At 41.0% G+C, this 19,476-nt stretch overlaps 1 protein-coding gene across 2 annotated transcripts; it reads right to left on the bottom strand.

Moving 5' to 3' along the window:
* Positions 1–1,135: 1,135 nt before the first annotated feature.
* On the bottom strand, positions 1,136–19,197 carry STIL (STIL centriolar assembly protein). Of its 2 annotated transcripts, XM_048945820.1 has the most exons (16): positions 18,865–19,197; positions 18,079–18,186; positions 17,020–17,135; positions 16,731–16,918; positions 15,489–15,736; positions 14,644–14,727; positions 14,439–14,525; positions 12,977–13,124; positions 11,726–11,835; positions 10,849–10,963; positions 9,170–10,213; positions 7,731–7,896; positions 6,778–7,003; positions 4,754–4,946; positions 3,889–4,142; positions 1,136–2,678 (listed from the first exon to the last, which is right to left on the bottom strand). In XM_048945820.1, exons 1-16 carry the CDS (start codon positions 18,894–18,896, stop codon positions 1,850–1,852), a joined length of 3,948 nt encoding a protein of 1,315 aa, XP_048801777.1. In that variant the 5' UTR covers positions 18,897–19,197; the 3' UTR covers positions 1,136–1,849. The 2 variants fall into 2 exon arrangements, with proteins under 2 accessions (XP_048801777.1, XP_048801779.1); XM_048945822.1 differs by lacking the exons at positions 15,489–15,736; positions 16,731–16,918; positions 17,020–17,135; positions 18,079–18,186; positions 18,865–19,197 and adding an exon at positions 15,028–15,173.
* Between the last annotated feature and the right edge of the window lie 279 nt (positions 19,198–19,476).

Genomic DNA, 19,476 nt, shown 5'->3' with positions numbered 1-19,476 from the left:
AAACATTAACTATTTTTTGACTACTTCAGCAGAAAACAGGCTGCCAGACAGCAAGCCTGGATCTGAGCCACCAGATTGAGCACGGCCCAGGCTCCCTGCTTCCCAGCATAGGAAAGCAGTGGCTCCTGAAAGGCAGCAAATATCCATATTGATGGCAGAGGCTGCTGCAAGGAAAGGAATTCTGACACAGCCTAATGCAAGCTGCTGTTTTCTGTTCCATAAAGAGGCAGTCCAGCCTTGCTCTGAAATAGCAAGTGGCTTATTTCTCCCAATTCTTTAGCTCACAATGGCCTCGGAGGTGGTAGATGCTAGAAAACACTCTTGCTGGTATAATCAATTAATCAGCAATTACTAGACGCTCAAACCCACCACGAACTCCCAGAGTTACTGTAGCCCTTTGGATTTGAACAGGAAAGACCTGGGACATTAGCGTGGGTTGCTTTAATTTCCAGTTCAACACCCCGTGAGCAGGAAAGACAAGGTCAGCACCAGAGGCTGAACTTCTGTTGAGACAATGCCATCATTAGCACAGACCTGAACAAACTTTGTTTTAAGCTCAAAGCATGTTGATGTAGCAGAGCCAGGGTGAAAACAGATGGCTCTGCTGTCATTCAGCTTTGGCTGGATGTTATGGATGGTGGGAACTGGACTAAACTGCAACTTCCACTGCTGCTGTCTCATTTCCAAGCCCAAGAGGTCAGAAGGGAGCTGTGTTACACCACAGTGATGCTTGTTGAGCTGTGGCCTTAGGCAGGACTTGCCAAAGGAAGCAGAGCTGTCAGAGCCAGCACTGAGCACCTGGGACTTGCAGCAGGAAAAAAGAAAGCACAGACACGTCCACTACACCTAAAAATTCAACCAGGTCTCAAACTGTTAACAGAAAGGGAACAGTTAATTGATAACTGAATTCCTCTACTTGTGGAGCAGCCCTTTTCCATAATCCTGTAACAGCAATTTCAGTAATAGACTGTAATGCTTTCACAGACTAATCTGTATGTTAATAAGGAACAAAAGTAAAACAATTTTTTTTTCCTTATTTTTGCTTATCCCACCACCCAATATTGCAATTGCTGAATACCAAGCGACAGTGACTTCGTGAGCCACGCCATACAATGACAGGGAAGGGGCAAGTTCATACATAAATACCACAAACAATTGAAGGTAGCTTTATTTGTTATTTCTGTAATGAAAACTTGTGCCTCTAGGAGCAATATGTCCGTTTTAATAAATAGAAAACATACAGAATAAAATCACAAGAATGATAAAAGTGCTGGTTTTTCCAATTTCCTTGTAAGATCTCATGATACAGTCTGTTACATGTGCCATCCTGCCCAAAATCAAGGTAACTTTAAGCACAGTACAGCCACGATTACATGGCCCTGCCCACCAACACAACCCCACACAGCAATCCAAACAAAGCTTCTGGAAGTTAGTGCTTTAGCTCCTGCAATGCCACACGGGCTCTATGGCTTCACAGGTGGCACAAGCAAATAAAAGTCACTGTTTAAAAAAAAAAGTCAATTAAAAAGCACATAGAAAACAAGCAGCATTATTACAGCTAAGCAAAGAGGACATCTTGGGTTCAAGTCGATTCACCTTTTAGATACTTCAAAATTGTGTTTAACTGTAAACAAAAAGTGCAAACATGCTTCCATGCTGAGCAGTGCTGATGCAGACACCTGGAAGCGGCTGTCACCAACCTGAACCAAAAGCTCAGTTTTGCATGCTTTATGTCGCTACAATAAAGTGACCTCATAAAAGATAACTTAATCCTTGGTTTCCTGTCGTCTTTCACAAAGGGGTCCCTTTTAGATTTGAAACAGCATCTACCAGTTCACTGGGGAGACGCTCAGAACAGCTTCGGCAGCTGCCTGAGTTGCTTCACATCAAGAATGGTGCCAACAGAATTCACACTGTTTGACTGGCTTAATGTTCCAAGGGCTGGAGCATGCAGATTCCCAGCAAATACCTGAACATCTCCTCCACCTTTCCTGCCAGGTTGTTCGGTGAATTCAACCTTCCCAGGTAACAGTTTGTGCTTTGACTTCAAATCCTTTAAAATCTGAACTGAGTTCTCGTTCACTTGTTCTGCTCTGGGAAGAAAAATTTCATTTGTAATGTTTCTTAATATAGGGCTGTTCAATTCTGGTAGAAGAGCATTAGTGGTCAACTCTCTGCTGGGACTTTCCAGATGAATGGGGGTTCCTTCATCAGTTCTTTTGGAGAATTCAGGCCTGTGGTTCAAGCCATCCAACAGAGGGGTAGGGTTTTTGTGCAGCACGCTTTCACCTTTGACAGTGCCATGACTGCCATCTGGAACATGCAGCTCCTCCTCATCTTCACTGCTGTCCCCTCCCTGTATCAGTCCATACCGTTTCATGTACTTCATGGTTGCAAATGACATATTGTTGGGTGAAATCCAGCTGAGACCCACCATGCTCTTTTCCACATTTGAATGCAAGATGTCTTGGAAACAGAAATCAGTAGAAGGATTTTGGCCCGAGCGACTGAGAGAAAGCCTAGATAATTGATTTTCACTGAGATACTTGAGTGCTATAGCATTTGCTTCCATGCTCAGATCAGCTACATTAGGAGTTAAACCACACATGCTGACGTTGGCAAATGACATGTAATTCAGTCCAGGAACCACCGCTTCAGGATTTATGCATGCTAAAATGCTGAAAGAAAGCATCAAAAAATTAGTTTAGATTGACAAGGAAAGAAGTATGCATTTCACAGAATGATCTGATAAATCATTTTGCTCACTGTATTGATTTCTCCTCCTTTCTGAACATTACAGCTCAGTGCTGAGACCAGACATCCTGCATATACTAAAGAGCATCTCTGCAGCTAGTCACACTGATGGCATTTAAACAGTATCTTGGAACACTGGTGATATTCCCTCCTGATTCAGTGCCAACCACAGCCCTGTTTGTTGAGAAGAACCAACTTCCAGCAGATTTCAGAGCTGACTGTTCACAGCTGATTGAGCTGTTGCCCAACTCTCATTGCTAAATGGGGAGCCAAATGCCTCTGACTCTCGGGCTCTGGGTGCTAGCATCTAATTCCAAATTCATACTGCAACAGAAGATGCAAACCCAGTAACAGAGATATCAAGGACATCTCATGTTTCCCAATGCCAAGGTTCTAGTTTTTGAAGACATCCTTCAGTAAGAGGCACGTTCATTCACTTGTTTGCCATACTAGTTTCTTGTACACGTCAAAGTATCCGATGAACTTAAAGTGAAATGGAGAGAAAAGAGCTTAGAGGCTGTACAACTAGAAACAGCTTTTAATATAGAGCTGAAGACTCACACTAATCTGCTTGATTCTACTTCTGTTCTTTCGTTTGACCAAGGCATCTTCCCTGCCCAGCCACTGCAGCCTCCCTCCACTTCAATTCGAAGCATTCACAATCTACACTGATTAGGACAGAAGCCATTTTGAATATATGTGGAAGTTCTGAGAACAGTTTCACTTACACTGGTGAAATGCAAGATGGGGGTTAAGAGGTTGTGATAAAAATATCTAGTGACTGCTGCTTAATGTTCAGCCTTACGAGTTTAAATGGTGTCTCTCTGGAATACTCTGACATTGCCCAGAGGGCTGAAATTACTCAAGCATTTTTTTCCTAAGGAATTATGTGCTTCCACACACAATACTTAAGAATCACCAGAAGCTCTAATGGCTAGAGCTGCTTGTGTTACATTAAATTGAATTTGCTAACAGAGCTCTCACACCTATCTGAAATACCCATGGCATGAGCTAGTGTTTCATCTTTGTGTAGGAAATGCAGACCAAATAATCCCCACTGGCAGCAAATACAGTCCCTGATCCCCATTTGTGGCAGGATCTAGAAATCACTGCTCAAAACAGTCAGTATTTTACCTGGCATTCTCCACTTTGTGTGTATTTTTCTTCATTCTGTTGGGTGACTCAATTGTCACTCCAAGACTTCTCAGCTGTTTGAGTGTAGCACTAATCACACTCTCTTTATCCACCACTTCTGTGTCAGTCCCTGAATCCCTTTCTGTTCCATCATCGATACTTTGATACTTTGCATCATCACCATTAACAAATCCTGCTTTTACAGGAAAGTGATCTTGTTCTTCTGAAGACTTTAAGAGATGGTTTACTTGGCCCTAGAGGAAAAAAAAGAGAGCAGGGTAAGAGCCCACATTGCCAAAATCATGACATGTGGGAGTTGCCATAAAACAATTCTGTTTTAGTTTCAAGCAATTATTTTGCAATGTACAACTAGCTAACAACCTACTCTGACAAATACACCAGACTCATATTCAACTTAGATACAATTGAGTAACATCACAGAAGTGTAGAAAAACTCTGCACTATCCTACATTTGTTTTCTGTAAGCACCTGTTCTCAATTTAAACGCAACGCAGTTCCAAATGAAAGCCTCCATTTAAAGGGCTTGAAGGTAAAGTACTGTGATATTCTAAAGGGTAACTGGGGAAAGCTACCTACTGATATCAACTTCTAACCACATAATTAATTTGGCAGTAGATGGTACCCTGTATATGCACAAAAGAGTGAAGTAAAGAACGGCCATTTAAACCTCAAAGGGAAGATCTGAAAACTCAGAGCTTTTCCATAGCACGTAACGTATGAACTTGAAAATTGCATGCAGTTTTCTGTGATGCTAACACCACACCGTGGCTTCAGCAGTGTGGTATTAGTGATCTTGTTGTTGCTACCTCCATGCAGTGTAGAATATCAGACTTTAATTAATTACCAGCAAATCCTGATAAAGTTTCTGATCCTCTGATGGATGCCGGGGCAGCACGGAGGTGGCTGACTCCAGCTTTTGCTCACTTGTTAGCACCACGTGGTTGCTGGCTCCCCCTGTTGGTTCTTCCTGTAAGCACATGCTAGCACTTTCCTCCAAAGACGAGCTGTGAACAAGTGCTTGGGAGACATTGCCGGTCCTGAAAGAGACCAGTGACATAACTAGATGTTTCCTTGAAGATAAAGGCATCGCTCCCGGTGTCCTGTTGTGAACACCAGAAGAGAAGATAGAGTATTGAAAATAGGGTCTAGCATTCCTTGATTTGTTTTCTGCCTATGACTTTGAAAGAAAAAAAACACAGCAAGGAGCCTTTTGAGGTCTGAAGAAACAGCTTGCAGAGTAACTTTACAACAGCCTCACTGGTTTTCCAAAAGACTGGCTTCTCTGTATTAGTCAAAACACGATGACGACACTTAACCTTACAGCAGATACACAAATCACTAGAAAACTGGAATGAGTTTTCAGTATTTTTATGGGCACTTTGGGAGTAATGTGTTTTCCATGAGTATAATTTACTCAATTTCTTTATTTTAAACCAAAGCAAAAAAACAGAGTTGCTGTGGTAGTTTAAGGCCCACGTAAGAACTTCGCAAAGGCACTGCTACAAGTACATACATATTCAGTACACACAGAATATGAGTGAATTGAAAACAAACCCACCGCTGACATATTTCTCCCTAACAACTGTGAAAGAAAAAACAATAACTTTCCCTTTTTATTTGAAAACCCTGGGGTAGATATTCTAGAATGAGTGACAACGCATCCTCACTCGCTAGCCGGCATTTGCATCTCACAAACCTTCTGAGATGAGATACATCAATAGTACCATCATCCCAAAGAGGTTGTTAAGCGACCCTCCTTCCCCTGCCTGTCTCTCCTCAGGAGAGGGATGCAAGATAACACAATTTCAGAACCCAACCGATCAATTGCCTGCGTTGAAAGCGATAAGATTTCAATCACGCGACGTGCCAGAGTCAATGCAGGTTATCAGTTACTGGTGTATTAACAATTATTCATCATTCCCAAAAGTGCCTCCTTCCTCTTCAAAGGAATCTGAGCGATGCTGCATATCCTCATTATGAGACCCTTGCACAACTGTTTCACAAGTCTATGAATCCAAATCGAAGAGAACCTGAAGACTTTCTTTAAAATATGATATTTGAAAGATTTATTTGTACCAGCAACTCCTATGGTAGCAGTGTAGTAACAGCCTGTAGATCAAATTCTAATCAAGAACTATGAATATTTAAATTCTGCCTTCATTATAATCCATCTTTCCCAATATTATTGTTATTTTAGAAACCTAATCTAACTGGAAGGATATTTCACCTCCTTTGTTTTTTGCGCATACTCCCTGAGCATTCAGTGCCAAATTCAGAGCTGTTCCACACATAAAACTAACACTGATGTAGTAGATAACTAAATATTTTTGAAGTTTCTTCCTAAATTAGACAGATTAGTTACTGTAACATGAGGAATCTGACCTTAAAAAATAGTGAAATATCAGTGAAGTTGGCACCTGCACATACAAGGTAATTAGGTGTAGGGGAATTCAGAGGACAGTCATGTAACCAAAAACTTTTTGACTTAAGCCACTCAAGAACTGGAAAGGTTTGGAATGCTGCAGAGGAAAACAAGTAGTTGCAGCAACGTCCCCTTTCTGCTCAGGAGTTGAGGTGAGAAAGGGAATGCTGCCAGCACTACGCCTGCTTCTCCAGGTTGAAGGCTTCTGCCATCAGCTGCTGCTGATAGGTGAGCAGCTAAATGTGCATGGCTGATAAATGCAAACTCTACAGACAGCTGTGTTTTGGCCAGCTGCACAGATCAAAACATAATCAAAAAACAAAAGGAAGAACATAACTGAAGTCAGGTGATCATTTATAAATCCTGAAAAAAAAAGAATTACAAAGAGTTGTAACTTCTGAAAGGCAGTTCAGCTTATGGGAACACCAGATATGTTAGTTACTTACTGGAGAGCATTCTGATGAGTTCCTTCTTCTACAAGACGAATGCTGTCTACGAAGCTGGGCATGTCAACAACCTTTAAGGAAGAAGCAATGCTGGTGTTACTTGCATCTTGTTCAGCATTAATTGAAATGCTTATATCTTCCTTGGAAATCTCTGCATCCTCTTTCTTTCCCTGTGGCGTGGTGTCATCCTGTTTTTCTGAGGATGTATTCCAGAATAAGCTAGCACCTAGAAGAGAAGAGAGATTTAACCCATTTAGGAAAGCATTGGTATCTTCTGAGATCTTTTGATATTGTAAAGCTAGAGGAATTACTTGCTTGCATTCGTTTTTTTCGGCATTCTATAGGTGATTTAAGGTTTAGAACAGCCAAGAGCTGCAAAAGCACTGAGTGCTACTTTAAAAAATATGCTCACTAAGCACACTTGATGAAAACAAGTGAGACATCTTGAAATTACCAAAATAATATTTTCCTATAGATTAAGCAGGAGCCAATACAGTAATATGTAACCTTACAGCAAGATGCAAAACTTGCTAGATCTAAAGAGAATGGTCTTCCTTCATGCATACACCTGTATGAGTCACAGCTAACACAGTAAGCAATAAATACATTTAAAGATAATCAGATAAGGTAATGCCATTTCCTTTCAAAATAGTGCATTAAAAAAAAAGTGGCTGTTTTCTTTTTTCAATACTTTTTCTTTTTAAACAATTAAAACCACAAGACATTGCTAAAGCAATCAGAAAAATAACTCTTCCAGTGATGGAAGTTATGGAAATTGCTGCCACTGCAGCCTAAACTCACAAATAACACTCAGAGAACTCAGCTGGTGTTGGTGTTGAGGTGCACGCTTGTGAGCACTCAGCATTTCTGCAGTACATCCCCTCTCTTACAATCAAAATCACAGAAACATCCATGAAGCAACGACTGCTTTTCCTTGAAGAATGACATTCTACCTGTGCTCACAGCAATGCTCACACTTCTCCTCAGGGGTAAGCCTGCTGAGGACTGCGTTTCCATAGTAACAGGTTCCCCTTGCTTCTCAGGCTGCAGAGCACTGCCAGCTGTGGCTGCTTCAGAGGAACAAGCCTGGCGAGCCTGGGCTTCCAATAAGCGTTGGATCTGCAACGGTTATCAGAATGGTGTAATTTGTACAGTGAAATACAAAGTATAACAGGTAGAAGCTAATTAAGTTTGTACCCTTGAAGATCTGGACTCAAATCCAGGATGCACTGCCACAGAAATCTCGTAACAATTCCATTCTCAGCAGTGTGTGATGGCAGAGCTACCAAATCAGAGGTTTTGTGCACGCCTGCAGGACTACATCAAGACAACCTGAGTAAAACCTGTTTGTTGGAAGTATTTTCTGTCCCTTTTATCCATATGCAAAGCTATCATTCACCAGCCAAGCATTTTATATGCCAGCTGTCCGTATATCATGTCAAAACAACTTGGTATGAAATTATAAATTCAACAAACAAGCACTTAAATGATAAAATTACAGCAAGGCAGGCAGTCTGCACTCAAATCTTCTCCCTGCTTGTTGATTAGTCCACAGCTCCAATGTATTCGTACAGTGAGGAGTGATTTCCTTCCCTGATGCACAGTTCATGCTTTGAGAGCTTGATTTTACACACAGGAACTACATCTACAGCCTATTTCAGCTTTCTAATTTAGGCAGGAGAAATCCATATTGCTTATGATTGCACTGATTTTTTTTCTATTCCCATCATTCATCACCAGCAGCAGAATCCAAACCCTGGCTCGTCAATCCCAAGTCACACCCTGCAGAACACAGGGCTAGCAGTGGAGTTCAGGAGGTGGGCATTTTGAAGGCACTTAACCCAGTATTGAAATAAAACTCAGTGAGAGTAGCAAAACCCAATTCTCCAACACATGATGAATCCTGAAGATTTGGTGCAAATAATTGAAATTTTTTAAGCAAGAACTTCAACAGCTCAGGAAGCTGCAGACTTGAAGGTGGACAAAATAACTCATGAGAGCAGTCTGTACTTCACCTGCACGTTTACATTAATTCCAGTCTCTAGTCTGTATAGACTGACAAACAGTAATTTACTGTTTAAGAAAAAAAAGAAAAACACACTGAAAAACAACTATATAGAAGGCCTATCAGTTTGCATTATAAACTAGTCTGCTGAAAGAAAAACCCTCACATTACATTTACTGTTATAATCCCATAAAGTTTAACTAGGGAAGGATCAAAAGTGTGTTTTAAGTAACATCAACTAGCAGAGCTAATTCCAACCCCAGACCTGGACCAGGTGTGAGAGGCTCTCTTCCTCATGAAGCTCAGTGTTTAGTTTATTCCTTTGACAGGGAAAGTATCAAAACAATCACTAAGAGGGCAGAAGAGAAAGAAGCCATTTCAACAAACCTGAGCTTGAAGTAATTTGAGTTGCCTATCTTGTTCTGTAAGAACCCTGTAAGCATCTGGAGATAATCCCATCATCCCGTTATCTGATCCTGCTGTGTGCAAACAAGGTGAGTGAGCACCACAGCACTGGGGACTGGAGGGGCTTGCACTTGAAGGCAGTCTTATTCCAGGTGACAAGCTGTTTTCAAGAGAACAGCTCCCCATTTTCCCATGATATCCCATACTTATAGGGCTACTTGTTGTATAATTGCAGCAAATGTTTGGACAAATGGCATTCGGATGGAACACTGTGCATGGGCTCTGTTGAGCTATCTCTGATTGAACTTCTGTTCCATGCCTGGAGTTCATTTCACCAATTCCTTGCCACGAGTTCATTGAATTACATTGGACTGAAGCAGGAAACTGACAGCTGCATGCACTGGCTGGACAGCAAGGCAGAACATGAACTGGCACCTGCAGTTCTGGTGGTCTTCTGCAGCTCTGCAGTGAAAAAGTAGAGGAGTTGTAGAGGACTGGCTGTGTAACAGCAGGAAGCTGCCTGGAGTCAGATACCGATGTTTTTCTAACCAGAAGTTCTCCCTGCTGTGCAGCTCCCTCAGGATTTAGTACAAGTCTTTGTGGTGGCCTTTTGGTTTGATGCACAGATGTATCTGGGGAGGGTCCACTGCAAGGGGTTGAAGGAGAAGATGATCCAGAACTACTTCTTGATTGCGGACAAGACTTCTTACAGTGCAACTGTTGCTGTATTACAGCCTGCTTTCCCCAGGAAGACCTCGAAGTTGGGATCTTCTGGTTTAAATGGCTTGGCAATTGCCTCAAAGAAGGATCTCCCATATTAGCAGAAAAGTTTTGTTTGTCTTCAGAGCACTGGGTGGGGTAATACACAGATCCTAAGTAGCATTTCTTTTTAACAGACTGATGTGGTGCTTGAGGAAAACTTTTAGCATTTGAAGTCCCTGCAGGCTTAGGCAATTGTCCTGATTCCACAAAGCTCCCATCCAAAACAAGGGACAGTTCAGGAACTGATGGAAAGATCCTGGTAACCTGAAGGTAATTACATAAGCAAGTTTAATTTTTGTCTAAAATACTTCTGCACTTCACAAGCAGAACTTCCTAGTACTTGTCAAAGATATTGTTTCCATTCAAACCTGTATGACTGTTACCAGCTCCAAAACAGCCATAGAAGGAATACCTTTTTAATGACTGGAGAGTCCAGGCATAGAGAAAGCAGAAAAAGCTGTAGGACCAGTCTTGAAGTACTGTCTCCATATGGCTTAACAGCTGTACCTACCAAAAGCCTTGTAGCCTTGCACTCCACCTGACATTCCCCCTCTTACTACTCTTAGACCCAGCAGACAGCACCACCCTTGTGGATTATCAAATATGTTATGCTCATATGTGCTTCAGTAGAAAAACAGAAAACAAAACAAACCCACCAAGATAAAATAGCAGATAATATTTTCCCAAATGCTAGTATATGCAGGAATTGAAGTGCCTATCATCTCAGCACAAAAGCAGGCTGACTAGAGACAGGAGCTGGGACTCTCTGGAACACTTCAGTCCTGTTTCTGTTAGCATTTTGAGAATGAAGCTCTCATCCCCTTACAATTAGCTTTGCTGCTTCAGTTATCACATCTTCTAGAATCTGAAAAGCCTAGAGACATTATTTACTTAGTTACCTCTTGACTCACTGGGTGAGGACTTGGAATTGGCCTTGGGGATAAATCCTCATCTTCTACACCGGAGTCATGATCACTTGCTGACAGCTTACCAGGTGAACAACCATGAGGAGGGCTAAAACAACATTAGTCAAACTAAAAACTGCTTGTCAGATTGGGCAGCAGTAATATAAACCTTCACATCTCTCACTGCAGTCTACAGTGAAATATCAGCATCATTTTTTCTTATGAATCAGCAGTTGTATGTCTCCCTGGTTAGCCAGAAAGTTCATAAGGCAAACAGCTCAAAGACCAAACAATGAAAACACAAATGCTGCTCTGGGACAATAAATATACTAATCCTCTTCTCTCCACATCCCCACACATACATCTTTTAAATGCCATTCTAAAAGAGAAGCACTGATTTATGTTAGGAAGATAGGAAGTGCTAAAGTAAAGATTGTGGCATTGTTTAAAGAACCAAGACAATAAGGGCCATCTTTCAGCTCTAGATAAAAAGTTGATGGATAAGTCAGGTTTCCCAAAATCCTTAAGTTCCAACTTATCAGCTCTGAAAGGTCAGAAGAAAAAAGTTTTACCAGTGTAAATACATTTCAGAGATTTGAGCCAAAGGCCTCCAAGCTTCATCAGTAAAGAGGCCTCAGAAACATCTAATGTACAAATTACAACCATCAGTATCAAGAATAGAATTACTAGTACTTTCTCTAGCAATGGAGAAAGAGTTTGACCATCTTGCTTGAATGTGAGCTCTAAGAACAAACACAAGCCCATTCAGATTTTAATGCAAAATCATCACTATAGTCAGAGCTAGCCTGACAGAAAATGTAAAAATAAAATCTGATTCAATAGATATTTTATTTTTGTGTATAAGATTTACCTTCTAGTAGGAAGTTTCTTGCAGATTCTGCTGAAGAACTCTGCTTCTGCATTTTGTTTCTCTGCACTCAACACAAACTGGATAGGGCTCTTGTCTGAAGGTTCAACGTTCTGAAATGAAGATTTTTGTGTTTGTGAAGCATGCCAATGTCAGCTTTTGATAACCAAGATACTGCTCCCAAAGAAATGGCTTCAAGGCAGATTGCAGCTGAGTATTTGCTGCTTGTTCTTCACTTTCAATTCCCAATTCTTTCACCACTACAAGTAGGCAGGCTTCCTTTCCTGTTCAACACTGTTCCCCTTGCTACTCTGTAAACTAAAAAGTTGGCCTAATTATAGCCATGAGCAGATGCTTCCTTGCTGTAACTGCTTAGGTAGTCTTCCACAAGCCTTCATCATCATAGGAAACAACAACTGTTCCTATACCAGTTCACACACAGCTGGGAACAGCAGAAGGAAGCCTCAGTTACTAAAGGCTTCGATGTCTCCAGAAAGCTTTTTCTGGAGAAGGAGCAGAGCATCATAGCACAGGTCACATTACCTTGTGTGATTCTTTACAGAGCATGCAATGAACAAATGTTCAACTGCAGGTTCTGCATTTTCCCAGGAAAACATTTAAAGAACAGAAATTTTCTAGGATTTCCTCAAGCCCTTTGAGTACTTCCCAGGTGCTGTATGAAATTCTTTCTGAAAGTTACCTTGCACAAAGATAAAAATTTCTCCTGCTTTGTTACTGCAGCACAGCAAGAGCTCTGCAAGTTACCAACCACTGAATGCTGTTTTGCATTCAGCTCTGAACAGAGCACAACTAGCTAGGCTTTGCTCCTCAGAAAACAAACATGCATCACCCACAGCAGTTGACAGAAGTTTTCAGCATGTGCACAGCACACCACATTAAGGAATGCCATAGGAAATAACAATCTCTGTTCATAAAGCCAAAAGGTCACTTAAAAAAAAAAAAAACACACTAGCAAAGCTCAATACAGCACACTGCATTTTAAAAAACAAATTCTTAAATGCTACTAGAAAAGTCAGCAGGTGCTGCTGACTTTAGAGGTTCTCTCTTGCTTTGATACATGCTGAACTCACAATTAAAACACTCAAAACAGAAATAAAAGTAGTAACATTAAATAGCTGTCATTTTCAAACAGTGCAGTTTCATCTGGGTCACATTATTTGCCTCCTTTAAGTACTTCAACTAACATTGATTTTTTTTAACTACTGTGATGCAGTAAATAATCAAGCCACTTACTTTGAAGAGGTGCACTGTTTCATTGCAAGTTAAGAGCTGGAACCCTAATTCAGTCTGCCCTCTGCAAGGACCACATTCATAAAATTCTGGTTCTTTGTGTGTCAATGAATAGAGCACAATAAGAAAACTGCCAGATTCCGAGAAAACCCTAAAATAGAAAAGAGCCCACATCTTAAAAAAAAAAAACAAAACAAAACAGGAAGAAGGTCATTAGCTTCTCAATGTATTGGAGAAGTTATCACACAATTTATCAGACTGGTCACTTAGTGCATTTTGAGAGCACTGAGCTATATATAGGCAGAGCACAGAGCCTTGTGACTGATGCCATATGTAAGAATCAAAGCAGAGTACAGAAATGGTGGGAATAACTTCTTTGCTTCCTATCTCCTTTGGGATCACTTACTACTTTGACTGAATTACTGAAGGACTTTAATCATTGTATAGAAGAAAACATTGTAGAAGTGATGTTTGTTACTCCTCAGCATCCAAAAAACACTCAGTGTTAAAAACATTTCTGAGGAAAAATTATAGCAAGGGTTTTTGTGTGGTGTCTTTTTTTTATTACACAGGTAGAAAATAGTGAATTTACAGCAGTCAACATTAACACAGAAGTCCAAGCAAGTTTAGAGAAAACAATCTGCATTTCCAGGATATGGTGTGACTACTTCCATGCTACTTTCTTCTTTTAATTTCTATTTGTGATAGAGAAAAGCAGTAAGAATCAGATGCTTGAAAAGCACATTCAGACAGAACTTCAAAATGATTCTTACAACTTCAGAGTTGAAGATGGATGATGTACAGATTAAGCAGTTAGTCTGCAGATGTAAATTCTCTTTGCATGATTTAACAAATCAACTCAATTCACTTCCAGGATAAAAATCACAGAAAGTTAATGAAAGTCAAGCATCTAACTTGGCTACACAAATCTAATCATCTAATTGGGCTCTTATCTGCATCTGTGTGTATTTAAATTGCTTAAGGAAAAAGTCTGTTCAGTAATTACAAACATCTGTTCACCAAATATGTTTTCATTTAATAATTGAAAGGCAAGTATGACTGAGCACAAGAAAATGGTGAGATACAACCAGGGAAAAACCACATATCAAAAAGTCAAACAGAAGAAAACTCCAAAAACTAAACTAAAACCCCACCTCTGTTTAAATGCTTTCTGCCAATTCCTATTTAAAAAGAAATGAAGTGACCTTGATGATATTAATATTTACCTTCTTCTGTCTTTGGGATGTTTAACCCAGCTTGCTAACGCTTATCAGTTTCCAGAAGATTTGTGAGGCATAAGTCAAAACCAGGAACAACAACAAAAACAGACAGACACAACTCCTATATAGCATCAATCAGATATTCTCTCAAATACCCTTGAAAGAGCACATGCTGCCATGCCTTCTGGGCAGGACACACTGATAGGTAGCCAGTAATTTATGTTTTGTAGATAAAAGTGACTTGCCTTTCTTGAATTGAAGAACTGAATAAATATCGCAGGCCACAGGCCCAGACTTGAGGACTATAGATATGAGTAACTCCACTCATCCAACTAAAGAAAGAAGAAATATCTAATTAGAGATCATTACATTACTGAGTTTTCACTACATATCCCATCAAATACCTCTTAAATCAGTAAGAGCATTAATCTAGAAGAGCCAGATACTTACACTCCAACTAATGGCAGAGCATACGCCTTTGGATCAGACTCAAGCAGCAAAAGTAGCTTTCGTGTCTGGTCCATAGTAAGGTAGCTGAAACAAAGATGATTTATTTCTTTATTTTCAGTATTTGGTAAGTAAAAAAATCCTAGAGACAAATGAAAGTTTATGAAGTACCAAAAGAAAAAAAGGTTGGGAAAAAAAAAAACCTCTTTTTCCATATCTACAGCTTTTCACCAAAGCCCTGTGCATCAAAGAATTGTCAAGCACAACCCTTGCTTAATATTCTTTCACTAGCAATGAATCCAGAAGGACAAGTCATAATAAATTTAACAGCAAGTCATAGTAAATTTAAAGAATAACTTTCAGAAATGCATTCACAAGGTCACTCACACTAAAACAGCATTCAGTTGCCTCAAATTATTTCCCTGTTGTACCCTATTAAAACAGTTACCATCAGAATGACAACTCCTGGCTATCATCTTTATAAGCATGATTAACAGAAAAAGCTTTTTCCCACATTTATCTGATGCTCATTTTAGGGCCAGCAGTGGAATTGTTTACACAACTGAATGCTGTTTATAGTTGTTTTGTTAATTAATTATGTACACCTCAGCCTGCCCCAGCAGGAAGGTGCTCCTGAAGACAAAAGCCAGAGATCCTACTGAACAAGCTAAGATTTTTTTCTTGACTCTGTTTCCTGTTTATAATGTTTTTCTAGGTATTAGAAATTGTCCTTTTGGTGTCAGTTGTTACATTAAAAAGAAAAGCACTACAATCTCCACCTCCCTTTTTTAAGGAACACAACATACTGGCTGGCCAATTAAGGAGCTTGAGCATTATCCTTTACTTACCCACACTTATAAGTGCCTTGAACTTGTGCAATATTCATAGGGCTGTTTAAATTCCTTGCTAGGGCTGTGGGAATAATTGGGACAGACTTCACTGGTGTGTATTCCAAAATATTTGCTGCAGTAACAGAAGCCCAGTGAAAACTAAAATTTAGATTATCCAGGTTCTCTGTGAAAACAATGTGAGCTCTGACAGTGAGCAGTTTAGAAAGATCCAGTGAATCTTTACTGCACAGGCTGTCCTGCAGATCCTAGAAGCAGGGAAAAGAGAAAGAAGTTAAAGAACAAAGTTGTCTTCATTTTACTTCTACAATTCAGTTTTTATTACAGTGGAAACTCAGATTATTCATTATAGCTAGCACTACAGTAGGCACTATAGAAGTGAAACCTATTAAGTCATGTTTCCAAAGCTCCTAGTTATACTGAATATAATGAATAATAATGTAAAATGTGTTTGAAATTAAACTACACAGATATTAGCACTGCTTTATATTATGCTCAGAAAACCAAGGCTACTTGAATTGTATGAAAACTAATGAAATCATAACAGGCAACTAGAATCTCAAAACGAGCTGTCAGTTTTCAAGAAATCTGTATTCTAACACGTGACATATCAGCCTGAGGAAAATTTAGATGCAAAGTAAACATTACTGGTGCTATAAAATATAAGTAATTTTATGCATGTATCACAACAAGACTACAGACAAATAACTAATGAAATTGATGGTGCATATACTAGACTATCTGTCTATGGGGTCCAGATGAGACATATTTCAGATATAAGTATTAGTCTATAGAGAATTGACAGGTTTTCTTGCATGTCACTTGCCCAGCAATGGTTTTATGAGCTGCCATGTAAATACTGGAACTCACTCATATGTTTCAAAGAAAAAAATGCTCTTTCTTGTTTAAGTCTGTTGCTACCACAGACGCCCTGCTCATTTTGGGGGTTAGTGCAGCTGAAGATTTATGATCACACAGCAAGAATTTAGTCCAAGATTTAAAGAGTGTAATCCTTAAACTTCTCTGAAGACTACTGATTTCAGCACTTTTCAACATGCTTTTCAATGACTTTCAAACAGCTCATTTCACATAACCAACTAAGCGGCCTTCCTTCAGCCACTACTCTTCTGTGTTTGTTTTAAATCAGTGGGGCTGGAAATCAAGCTCTGTGCACAGTCCAATCTTCCACCTAGAAGGCAGTTCACTGTTCGAAAAATCTCAAGTCTGCCAGCAGCCACCTACCTTGAAAGCCAAGCTGATGTCTTCAGCACTATGCACTATAATGCTGTCTGAAGAAGGTCCCCACGCATTAACTGTACATGGAATCAAGAAGTCTCCAGGAAGGGATGCAGTTGGAACCTTGCCCGATCCGCTGGCAACTTCTCGACCAGGATCAAACCGGTCTATTGTTAGTGTTATGCCTTCCCCATCTTTAAAATAAATACAGTTAGCGTCCAAGAGCAACAACTCAGGCTCCTTGATAAAGGCTTATTCGACCACTACTGTCTGTGTACCTGATATTTAAAGTTACCTTCATCTACTGTGAGAGTCCCCAGCAAAAAACAGGCAAATGATCTTTTGTCGCTCTGCTTAGCGTGGCGATAGGCAAGACGCAGGGGTTTCTCCATCATAGACAACTTTGGATTTCTAGAGGGACAATAAGCAGGTTTAAGACCTAAATTACTTTCAGTGCGTCTTACTGCAATAATTTCCTGACTTTTATCATCTTCTGAGTAGAAAATGTTTAAGGCTTTAGGCTGCTTCTTTACATCAAGGCGATAAAATTAGTGTTTTGTACAATACTGTTAAAATGTTCTCTTACATTCTGTGCAACATCCCAGTGATCCATATTCAAGAATAACCTATTTTAACTGGAGCACAACTGTACGATCACCTCAACAGTTGTTTGCTTGACTAGCCAAGCAAGCCTTGGAGAGCTTTTTTCCAGGGAGATTAAACAAGGAGAGAGAAGAGCTTTTTAGGCTGGAGGGCAACATTGTTGCAAGAACTAGAGATGAACAAGTGAATTATTTTAGTACCAGGAGTACCAGTTAGAAACACTAAGACCAAAACACAGAACCTCCAAGGAGTTTCAGAAACCAAAAGAGCAGGTCACAACGCTTAACTAATTTTGAGCCCATGTTCTCTCATTTTAGCAAAATATTTAATTGGGATTCTAATAGGAGGAGGAATGGTGTGGGCTCTGTGATGTAGAAATGTAAGTCAGGAAAAGAATTAGATAAATAAAATGACTACTCAATTAATAAAAGGAAGGAATTTGGAAGCTTGGTTAGTAAATATATCAGCATAATTTAGCTCAACATAGCAATTTTGAGTTGGAGAGAGTTCAGTGTTCCAAGTAAAGCTGCGGGTTTGCACAAATAGCAATGATGATGCATATTCTACCTGCTCAACAATGAAGTGTGCTCATAAAAAATAAAAGTAATCCATTTTAAGTTTTGTCAGAATGTGTAAAATCAAGAAGCATTATGTAGCAAGGACATGTGGAAGCTGCTCTGACCTGTGTGTAAGGGCTGCTATCACAATTTATTTTACCTGTTAGCTACCTTAAAAAAAAGGCTATCCTTACCTGTAATAGGCAAGATGTGAACCAATGACATCACCCATGGGAACTGGGTCCCAAAGTGCATACTTGGACAGGGGGAAACTGAAAGGGACCATTCTTTCAGGAACAAACCTGGGAAAAAAGATGGCAGAAAAGAAGAAAGTAAGATATTAAGTTCAATAAGTTTTCAAATAACATTCGTCGGGAGAAGCAAAAAGTAACTCAATAAGAAAAAACAACCTACTGGATACACGAATAAGCTGTGCTTGATACAGCATGGGCAATGAAAAGGATTAGAAACTCCCAGAGTGCACAAACACAAATATCACAGTTTGCCAAGCTTAATATTAGATCAAATTCTAAACCCCTACATGGCTTATCGTTTAAAGTCAGCATTAAGCCCATTTAAAACGTGGAAGGCTTCAGAAATAAAGCAGTTGTTGAACTAAGCAATATGGAGTGAGATTGGATCTCCTGCTTCAGAGAGGCCGAGGAAAGCACCACAAACGGATTCACACGAGCAGCAATACGCTTGTTATCAGGTGCCTAACCGACCACACTAACCCTTATATAAAGCACAGACGTAACAACGGCCTGCAGCAGGAATCTCACTGCTGTTTAACAAACTAACAAAACTTCCTTGGGAGGCACTGGAAATCTCAAGCCCGGCCCAGCTGCTGCCTCAGGAAGGAGCTTCCATCGCTTTAGGACAGCTCTGGCAGCAGCTCCCCTACCTCACCCTTAACTGATTCCCGTGGAATCCCCGCCGCTCTCAAGGAAGAGCTGAGCGGACTCCCCCTCAATAGTTACCTCGGCTCTGCTCCAGGCGGAACGGGCTCCATGGGAGCGGCTGCCTCACGGACGCGGTGCCGGCCCGTCCCAGCCGGGAGCCAGAGAGATCCAAAAGCGGCCCCGAGGCCACACACCCACAGACGACGCTCCGCTGCCCGCCTCGCCTCCCGCCGTTCGCACAAACCCCTCGCTCCGCGCCGCCAACTACCACCAGCCAATCACGAGGCACAACGAGACGTGCTCCCGCCCCCGCTGTTCACTCCGAGCCAATCGGCGTGCAGCAGTGATGACTCCCTCTACCAATCGGAGCACACCCCGGGGAACGAACTGCCAGCGCGCGCAGGGGGGTTTAAAAACGGCCCCATTCTAATAAACGGTCCAAGGAGGCGGAGTGCGCGCATGCGTAGTCCGGCGCGACGGCGTTGCTATAGCAGCAAGGGCGCTGCCATCACTGGGCCGGGCCTAGAGGAGCGGAGCCGGATCCTAAGAAGCGAGGCGGCCCGCCCCATCCCGGCTGTCTGCCTCAAGGCGCGGGGGCGGTGAGCCGGTGTACGCTGCACGCTGAGTTGTAAGGAGAGAGCGGCGCACGGCGCTGGGCGCCGCCCAACGGCCGAGCGGCTGCCGGCTCCG

Source organism: Lagopus muta, chromosome 5, assembly GCF_023343835.1.
Source record: "Lagopus muta isolate bLagMut1 chromosome 5, bLagMut1 primary, whole genome shotgun sequence".
Classification (NCBI taxonomy): Eukaryota; Metazoa; Chordata; class Aves; order Galliformes; family Phasianidae; genus Lagopus; species Lagopus muta.
Note: the sequence above shows the minus strand (reverse complement) of the source record. Positions and strands in the feature narration are given on the sequence as shown.